Below are 10,145 nucleotides of genomic sequence, written 5' to 3' on the forward strand. Positions count from 1 at the left end.
TCTCATCCTCTAACCGCCGGCGTCGCGGGACAGCAGCGCTCGGTAAAGAACTTCCCCTTCCAACCCTCCTCGAGAAAAAAAAAAAAAAACCCGCAAAGAAAAGGCTCTACTCTGGAAAAGGCGCAAATGTAAGATGTTATGTTATGTGCTGAATGCTCCAAATGAACGGGGTAAGCGGGACTTACCTTTTCTCCCCCTTTCCACAGGTCTGCAAAGTGCAGACCCCTCGCGGATCCCGCTCAGGCCAACGTCCCAGCATGCCCTCAGCTGGTGATGTCCCACCCACCACTGAAGACTGCCTAGAGGGGTACAATGCAAGTCTTGTTTTGTTTTTTTTTGTTTTTTTTTTTTAATTTCTTTTCTTTTTCTTTTCTTTTCAAACACTGTTGCACCTTTTTGTAAAGTTTTCTGCCGGTCGTTCTTTATCAACAGTGGGCGTTAAGGAAAAAAGACAACTCTACAAAAAGGTGCAAAGACTTTTTTTTTGGGGGGGAGAAGGGGGGGATTTGGCTTACCCCTATCGGCAGGTTCCTCAATGGTGGGTGAGGCGAGACCAAGAGAGGGCATGCTGGGGAACCGCACCGAGCCAGGGAAGGCAATCCAGGGTTGCTCTGCACTTTGCAGGCCTGCAGAAAGAGAAAGAGCGACAGGGACGTTACCAAGACGCCGTGAGGTTTGGGACATTCAGCACACGAAAGGAGAGAAGGCGCCGGAGTACGACCTGCAAGTCTGAGATTATAGGAAGCGATGTCGAACTCAAACAGCATCGAGGTTTCGGGACCGGGTGGTGCTCAGAGAGAAACCGCGACGCCAAAGCTACGCCAAGACAGGGACGCGCGCCCCAGAAACGAGGCACCGGCCACGAGAGTGATCTCAAAGCAGAAATATTACATTGACCCAAAATCCCTGGGTTTGACTCCGAGCCTCCTGGAAATCTGCACGCTTGGAAGTCGAGGTTATTAACGGAACGTTTCTGAAACCAGCAGTTTTGGAAAAGAAATGATGTCATTAGATGTATCTAGGCAGATACATTGGATGTATCTTAGTAGGTAGATGAAAACAAAAATAAAATTAATGATTGCACCTACTGGAGACAGCTTCCATCCTCCAGCTCGGCCGACCCGGCAGCACCCCGCTGGGGGCACCCGCACCCCGAGAATGAGGGACGGCAAAGGCAAGGAGGAAGAATTCCGAGAGGGATTTCAGAGTTTGGGCAAAGCCAGACACAGGGAAAAGAAGAGGAGGTGAAAGGAAAGCAGAGGAAAAGGCAGAAAAACGAGGAACGAAGCAACTGATGCAAAGCAACACGTGGAAGCCCAGGGAAAGCAAGAACATACGCAGGCACTGTGGATATTCTTTTTTTTTTTTTGGTTAGTAAAATCCTTTTTGCTCTATTGGCATAAACCAGACTCCTGTGATGACACACACCGACACCGGGCTGTCGTACGAGAAATGTGCGTTCGCGTTCGTTGCCAGGTCCTCGATGCGGAAATGCTTCCACACCTCTCGCGCGGGCAGAAGGGGAAGGAGATCAAATCCACTGAAGAGCAATACGTACCAGGTAACACCATCCGCAACGGTTTCCTAATTTGCCTAAATTTGCACAGCCAAGAAAACATCACCCCTGCGTTCATCCCAACAAAACCAGAACCACCAGAGCATCGGCAGAGGCGCGAAAGTGCGAGGATGGACTTCATCGGCGTTACGGCCGGTTTTTAAATTAGCAAGTTGGGGTAAACTCACACTTCCAGGTACGTTTCTTCCACCAGGGGTTTGCCTCCCAAAATCAGCAAAGGCTGGCGTGAAGTCTGGTCCTCGAGGCAGGATCCGAGGGTCCAGAGTTCGCAGCGGCAGTTTCGGCTGATTGACCTGCAGCGCGGAGCAGAACAAACAAACGGGATCCGTTCAGCGGGCGCCGGAGCTACCCAGCTTCATGCAAGTCTGCAGACAACCTCCGCTAAACCATAACAGTCATCTTTCATATCCAAATTAATGCTGTTAACAAACTCTGCAACTTCTATGCATGCACAAAAATAAACATTTAATTTAAAATATGTTTTCTGCAGGTGGCTATTGGGGAAACGGGTGGAGTTCAGAAACATTTCCAGGCGGAGCGGGACTCATGGGGGGTAAAATTACAGCAACACGGGCCCGTCCTCTGCGAGATGGATGTGATGGTCTTGGTTCAGGATCACAAACCTGCCACCGTCCCTCTAAGAAATGTCTTTTGTGTTAACAGGATGGCTGAGCAAAGGAAGCTCAAACGCAGGCAGAGAGGAGAAGCAATCATGGGAAATGAGGAGGTGGAGGAAATCATTTTGGGAATAAAGCTGGATAGGAATTCCGAGTGGAAATGTTTCTGCACACGAGAATCCCCTATATCCTGATCTGGGCTTGAATCTTACGAGCGAGTCTGTAGCGGTTACATCAAAATCAACGAGTGACATCGCTCTGACCGAGAGGAGAACAAGGGCTTGGTGTCAGCACTTCAGAAATAACGAGGATTTCAATGAGCACAGACACACAGCAGAGAAAATCACATCTGCAGGAAGGCTGGTTAGAAATCACAAACCTTCTGCAGAGTCAGGATTTTAAAGATCTTTTATGAGATCAGCTCATAAATATGGACACAACTGTTCCAGACCAGAAAAGGAATTTGTTCAAAAGCACACCTCTGCTTTCTGGCCGTAGGGTTGATCTGGGAACAGCCGCTGCCTCCCTTCAGTCTTGCCTTAGAATCCCAGAAGGGTCTGGGTTGGGAGGGACCTTAAAGCCCACCCAGTGCCACCCCCTGCCATGGGCAGGGACACCTCCCACCAGCCCAGGTTGCCCAAAGCCTCATCCAGCCTGGCCTTGAACCCCTCCAGGGATGGGGCATCCACAGCTTCTCTGGGCACCCTGGGCCACTGCCTCACCCCCCGCACAGGAAAACATTTCTTCCTCACATCTCATCTCCATCTCCCCTCTTGCAGCTTCAAACCGTTCCCCCTCGTCCTGTCTCTTGCTTATACCCTTAGCTCTTCATGGCTATACGATTTTAAACTTTAATAGCAATGCAATAGAACTTAATCCAGACAGAGACCATTGAAAAGCTTCAGTTTTTAAATCATCTGTGCACAGTCGTTAAGCATCAACACCTCTATTTAAATAATTTTGTGATGTGCCATCAGCTAAATATTTCCCCTTCTGCATCGAAACGGTTTAGGAATAAAGGACGCATTAGGGAAATTTATTAATAGTAAAAAACCTTGTACACACCTGCTTGATCGGCTCTCCTCTCACCTTGTCGAGAACCACATCGCTGATGGGAGGCAGCCCCTCCGGCTTTTGGATACAGGCAGGCATGAACTGGAAATCCAGGAGGAACTCCCGGTCGTACTGCTTCTTCCCCTCGGGGTCCAGGGGCTTCCACTGCTCTATAAGGAGAGAAGGTGCCTGAGATTCACGGGTGACAAAAACCTCCGCTCGCTGAGATGGGCTTCCGGTAAACCCCAAGGGAAGAGATTGACAAATTTTTTTTTTTTTTTTAATTTTCAAGGTAGCAAGGAGAGGAACACACGTTACATTAAAGGAACAGAAACGATGGGGAGCCAGCTCCAGCAGCAGCCACAGACGGAACTCATCGCTAATCCCGGTTTTAACTCTGTCATCTCATTTTAACCCCGACTTGCGCTCTCTCGTGCGAATGACGGAACAGGGACGATTCCCAGCTCCTGGTTAAAGCAGCTGGTTTGGTGTGAAAGGGAGCGACAAACGCAGAGCTGAGGGGAGGAGAGCTCAGCGCAGGACAAAAGCATCCCTGCACAATGTGAAAACCCCGAGTCCTGACCAACCCACGCTGGAGACAGCTGGAAACCAAAAGACGAGACACAAGCCCAAGCCACGCTCTAAGAATCACAACTTTTCACCCACGTTTTCACGGGGCCGTTTCAGCACAAGGAAAACCAGCACCTGGCAGCCTAGAGACGGGATTTTCTTTGCTGCCGCAGGGTTTGTTTGAAATCAGGAAAGAAAACAGTCGTGCTCAGCAGCCAGGTGGACCGGTCAGGTCCCGAGCGGGCGGCACGTTTTTATCTGAAGGAAAACATCTGCACGAGATGCTGCCTTTGGATTCTCACGGCGTTGCTTTGCGTCTCTCCAGCCGCTCAGGTTCGCTGTCGAGTTTTCTATTATTTATTTCAGTCCCTGATCACCAGCTTTATGGTCTCCGGGTTCTCAGCACCCTCATCCCTGCTGCGGCCATGAACAAACTTATTTCAATGCTGGCTTTTAATAACTGGGGATGAAAATACACAAAAGCAATGAACATTTTCAGCTCTTTGTGCAGTTTTACTTCTACAGAGCTTTGGGATAAAGAGGTGCAGAAGATGCTTTGGCTGGCCAGCTGCATCCCAGCCAGAATTCCCGGCCAGCTGCCTATCCACCGCGCCACACCACCCTCCATCTATCACGGAAAAGCACCGACAGCAACGAGAAACAGTTTATATGTGCAGCTTCCTTCTCCTGGAGAGACCTTCTCAAGCTGTTTGAATGTGGAAAGCAGCCGGGCAGGGTCGGAGGCTGGGTCCCCAGCGAGGGGAGGCACTGGGGTATAACACACAATCCTCCTAGGGCTGAGCAAACACAAAAATCCCTTTTTTTTGAAAAGGAATCGAGGGTTATTGCACCGCAGACGAGTCTGATGTGTGTTGCTTTCCAAGGGATGGATCCGACCCCTCCAGCCAAGCAAAAGGGCGTCGGATCCCCCCGGGATCGTGCTGGCTGCACCCAGGGGTTTGGAGAGAGCTGATGAACGATGATTAACGGCAAGAGGTGCTGAACTAACGAAGGGTAAGCCATCCTCAGTGTGCCGTGAGCTATCAAGAGGTCTCTCTGCTTTCTCCTAACGACACGCCAGGACTAAATTAATAAAAAGAAAAGCAACTCGGGGCTTTGTCAGAACCAAGCGGCGCAGAAATAACAACCGCGGTGTAATCCCGTAACGCTCCTTGTCCAATTCCTTCTCCACCGGGCTCTCAAGGTCCGTCCTTATTTTATTTTATCTTCTTTAATTTCTGAGCTCTTAATGACTCATTTATTTTGAGGGAGCTTCGTCTGAACAACAAATGGCTTAAAAATTGGCAGCAACCAAGAAGTAAGTCGGTCTCAAGGTCTCTCCTAACGAGGTGAATTAATAAAGGTTCAGGTCTACAAATTAATATCTTAATAAAGAACAAAAGCACCCCTTAGGTAGGCTTTATCCAGCACTAACCAGCAACAGAAGGACCCTACCCTGTGAGCTCACGCTGGAATTATTTTATCATCATAACTGCATGCTGTTGGTTCACCAGCAGAGCCTGAATTGAAAACCACAAACTGCTTCTTTTCTTTTCCTTATTTTTCAAAAACTCTGGGGATCTATGCAACCGTCTAGCCAGGAAATTAAATCATAAACACACACATTTGTATTTAGGACCCAATCGGAACTTTTAAATCTCTTATTTAAGAATTTTGTCCACTTATATGGAATTTCTTGAATCTCCATGTGCAATAAATTCAAGGAATTGGGGATTTGCTCCTTCTCTTCATCACCACTGACAAGAAAAAAAAAAAAACAATTTTGCTCTGGTGCTGCCCCAGAAGGTCCCTCTGAGCCTGTTGGTTGGTGGATCCCGCCGGAGCCGGACGTGGGGAAACGCTGCAGCCCCTCCAGCCCCACGGGCATCATCCTTCTTTCTGCGGGGAGGATGCCCAGGGTGTCAGCAGCCCTCGAGGGAGGGAGGCAGAAAACCAAGGTTCTGAAACAGGATTTACCTGGTTTGTACTGGTACACCGGCCCTTCGCCGGAGCTCTCCGTGAAGCCTGAGGTTGCATCGGTTCCTTCTCCCTCCGACACGCTCTCGGCACCGTTCCGCACAGGTTCTGCCTCCTGCTCTCCGTTTTCTTCCACAGGTTTGGCTTTTTTCAGCTCGGAGGGGTCTCTCTCCAGTTGGCACCCATGGCTCATTTTCTCCTGGTCGGATTCAAGTACTTTGTCACCTGAAGGTTCCTCTTCTACTTTAGGCTGCAGTGGAAACACAGAGGTGACGTTAAAAACACTCCGAGAAAATTCAAAGCACGCGAAACGGCGCTGCATTTATTTTGGCACGTAACAGGAACACAGACACACCTTAAACAGCAATACGGAGATCTGGAACAATACACAGAACGACCGGATGGTTTCTGGGTTCATTCCCAGGGTGACCCATCAATAGTTACCAGGGTAACTGGGAAGATTTGGCGTTACCCGTGAAATCCCCGGGAGCTATCGGGGATTATCTATCCCAAAAAATAAGGTAATGGGACACAGAGCCACAACTTCAGCATCTTAATTTTGGGAAAACTTTTAACAGCATCCCTGGCTGTTCATTTCAGAGCTCTGCAAGGACACACAGCCTTGTTCTGAACTCAGCACGTCAGGATCGTGCTCCTCCTGGGAGAAACCCCAACACGACTAAAAGCATTACAACAAAAGGAAGAGTTCATCGAGGGTGCTCCGGAAGAGGTTCTCAAGCCTTCCGCCTCCCTGCCTGAGGGCACCACAGCCTAAAATGCTTTTTGCAGATTTTTTCAAGGCAATACTCTGAAAAATTAGCACTGGGGAAACGCCGAGTGGTCCAGGAGACCAGACGCCTCCACTAAACGCTGAGGAAAGCGTACGGGCGAGTTCATACTCCGCGCAGCCCAGCAACGTCCTTTGTGCTCCAGCTTGAACACCAGCGCAGGGATGCTTTTGATTTCCTCGGATTACCCCATCACCGGCTTTTCCGCTGCACACAGACCAGCCGTCACACCGCGACACCTCGTACGTGAGCATTGTAACCATCGATTCCCCCAGAAACCGACGGGAAAGCCCTTATTCACCCTTCACAACGCGTAAATGAGCTCATCCGCCGCCAACGCCTGCTTGGAGTCCTGGCCACTAGGCTCGGGGTTTACTCTGCAACAAAATTATTTCAGGGCGGAAAGGTTCAAGGATGGTTGTGGTGAGGGAAAGGGAACCAACAGACGAATAATAACGGAAAAAAAATCTGGAGCGAAGCAGTAACGCTCCTCTGCGTCACATCTGGCCGACGTCAGTTTTTACACGTGCCCAGGGCAGCCGAGGTTTTTACATTTTGACTTTCTTACTCTCTTCTTGACCTGTTCTAACCCCAATTTTACCCAAGATATTAAACGAGGTTCCTCCTGCGACATCCCTACCAGAACGGTAGCCGGGGAGGTCTTTGTTGAGGTGGTTTTGCCTGGAAACGTCCAGCTTTTCCTCGCCCAGCTTCTCCAGGAGGCAGTCATCAGGAAAACTGCCCTTCGGCCATGACATCATAATGACATCACTGGGCAGCGAAGAACCTGCCCAATGTCACCATGGTGGCCTGGGACCCAAACAGGGCGATGCTCAGGGATTCAAACCCACTTTTATCTCATCCGTCACCTGAAGGACAGCAGGTCCATGGACCTGAACGTTGGGCGTCGTTAAAGTTAATCAAAGAACAAAGAAAATCAAAGATCTTTAACAGGGAACAGACTAAAACCAGTTCTCCAAAGGATGCTGGGGAATATCAAGGTTCCCCCCAATAAAATCTGCCCTGGATCCTTGCAAGACAACTAGGAAGCAACGTCTCTAAAATACGGTTTCAAGAGAGGAACATCATCACGACATTTGGATAAAGGACAACCGTGGTCCCCTCTTACCTCTGTCTCTGCCTCCGTCACCTCCTCGGTGGCTTGGGTCCGGTCTTTTGGTTTCTTCCACATCTTTGGTGCAGTTACAGCTGGTTGGGCTGCAATAGAAGGGGACATTTATTACAACAATAAATTATAGGGAGGGAATTTGGCCGGGGGTGACGGGCTTCCCTCTCACACGTGGGTTTGCCATCCAGGAAAACGAAGCAGTCGCAGCCTTGCGGAGGATTCGGTGTGATAAAAAGTGCTTTTTGTTTCAATGGGGTAACAGTGAAATCGTTAGTGCGCCATTAAAACGCGGTAATTGTTGTACAAGCTGCTCATTCGAGCTTGAAATGGTTCTTGTGACAGCAAGGGGTTTATTACCAACAGCACCCCATCACGCGGGGCAAAAGGAAACCTCCAGAAACTCTTTTTTTTTTTTTTTTTGAAAGATCAAAGTTGTTCTCAACGTATTTTTTCTCAAGGAATATTGTAAGAATTAACCATCAGCTGGACCACAAAGAGGCCAAAACTCCCAGTAACTCACCCAAAAGGACAACCCCTCCAACCTTCCTGGCTGGATTTATATTTCAGTTTAAAAGCAGGTTAGCGGCTCTGCCATTCACTAAGTCCCCTGGCCACCCATTCAAAGAAAACACCACAGAATGTTTCGAAAATCAGCGGGGATTTACTCCAATCACTTTTTTCCCCCCCAAAGGGTAAAAGAAACCCCATGATATATTAAGGAGACAAACCCATTCATCCAATATGCTCCTAATTTGTTGCAAGTGCTACCAGCTCGAATCCTGACACCGGGCACGTCTGCATAGCAAAAAAAAATAAATTGATTTCATGATGGAGGTTTACTGCAAACACATTTCCAGCTCGAGCTTTTGTTTTTTAGCAAAAAAAAGTCACGCCTGTATTTTATCCTAATAAAATGCAATTCTGAAACGTTCTTTGACCACGGATAAATGAAAAGAGCGTTAATAATGGTCCGCTTTGCTCCTACGGGCAAAGAGGAAACTGGATTTGTTACGTCCCCACTGCCCCAAAAGATTCGGAGGAGGCTCCGTGGCTTCTGAGCAGCGTTTCCCTGTCCCGGGGGTGACTGTGGACTTGCAGGAACGCTGCAGAAATCACCACGCTCGGCACGCTGGCCCCGGCCAGAGCCCAACAGGAGCTCTCCTTGCTGACAAAAGGTTTTTATCTTCATGCTAAATGCTACAAAAGCAAAAGTTAACTTAAAAAAAAAAAAGAGGGGAAAAAAAAAAGTTTAATTTAAATATTCAACACTGAGTCCTGCACATCCTATCCAGCGCCGGAGGCTGCGGGGAATGTTTAAGAGCAGAGCCCCAGCAGTGACCCCCAATTTTCTGGGGCTCAAAGGCGAGCAGAGAACTGGCCGAGCGGCCGGGGACTGCAAACCAGCTCTGCCTTACGCACCGCGGATCGGCTTTGGTGCCGTTCACAGACGGTCACTGCGCCTGCGCAAGAGGAGTCGAGTTATTCCCACCGTCCCGGGGGGAGATCGGGGCTGGGTAAGGACCGGTGTCCATGCCGGAGGTGATTCCTGGGATTCAGCAAAGTGGCAGAATCAAAGCTCCCTCCAGCTGGAAATCTGCCAGAATTTAGTGACGATCCAGCGCTTTTCTAAAGCCAAGCCCCAGTTTCAAGGCTGGACTCAAGCCCCACGGCTGGACAAGAGGAAACGGCCTCAAGTTGCGCCAGGGGAGGTTTAGGCTGGAGATTAGACAAAATTTCTTCAGAGAAAGAGTGACCAGGGGTTGGAACAGGCTGCCCAGGGCAGTGGGGGGGGCACCATTCCTGGAGGAGGGGGTCAGGAACCGGGTGGGGGTGGGGCTTGGGGACATGGGTTAGTGGGTTGGGTGGGGTTGGGGTGACGGTTGGGCTGGATGGTCCTTGAGGTCTGTTCCAACCCCAATGATTCTGTGATTCTATGATACGATGCTGCCTTCTTTGGTGATGCCACTTCACACTCTTGGGGGGATTTCTTCAAGGAGGGGGTCACATCTGGTGCAGTAATCACCTAAATACCGCCACAGCCAAAATTGATCAACCCCAAAGTGTTTAGTTTTACTGAATTTCACTCTGCTCAAGCTCAAACTACACAATGGAAAACATTCACAGTGGAAACATTTCACTTTTAAATGTACAAAAATAAGCCCAGGGTCACGGATTTGGGGCTGGCAAAGGTGTGGGGTGTTTCGTTCCTCAATTGCCAGGATGTTGGCATTATTGCTTCTCAACGACAATTTTTTTCCCCCTTTTTTTTGGCAGAAGAAAGCTACATAAAGGCTGCGATCCTGCCGAGCCTCCCAAACGAGTCTTGCAGCTTTTGCCTTGTTTTAACTGTGCAGATCCTGCTCCTGCACCAGCGCTGCCCTGCAGGAAGGTCCTTGGCCGGACGCTCGCCTCTAATCCCAAGACGCGGCAGCCGC

At 49.4% G+C, this 10,145-nt stretch overlaps 1 protein-coding gene across 1 annotated transcript in view; it reads right to left on the reverse strand.

Moving 5' to 3' along the window:
* EIF4G3 (eukaryotic translation initiation factor 4 gamma, 3) overlaps positions 1–10,145 on the reverse strand; it is a gene marked incomplete at its 5' end in the record, with an annotated part of 45,673 nt that overhangs the window by 30,246 nt on the left and 5,282 nt on the right. The window contains 5 exons of the mRNA XM_010084691.1: positions 516–626; positions 1,744–1,869; positions 3,283–3,416; positions 5,794–6,043; positions 7,711–7,799. Coding sequence (XP_010082993.1) covers positions 516–626; positions 1,744–1,869; positions 3,283–3,416; positions 5,794–6,043; positions 7,711–7,799 — 710 coding nt within the window. The remainder of the gene's footprint in view (positions 1–515; positions 627–1,743; positions 1,870–3,282; positions 3,417–5,793; positions 6,044–7,710; positions 7,800–10,145) is intronic.

The sequence above is a fragment of the Pterocles gutturalis genome, unplaced genomic scaffold (assembly GCF_000699245.1).
Source record: "Pterocles gutturalis isolate BGI_N339 unplaced genomic scaffold, ASM69924v1 scaffold8075, whole genome shotgun sequence".
Classification (NCBI taxonomy): domain Eukaryota; kingdom Metazoa; phylum Chordata; class Aves; order Pterocliformes; family Pteroclidae; genus Pterocles; species Pterocles gutturalis.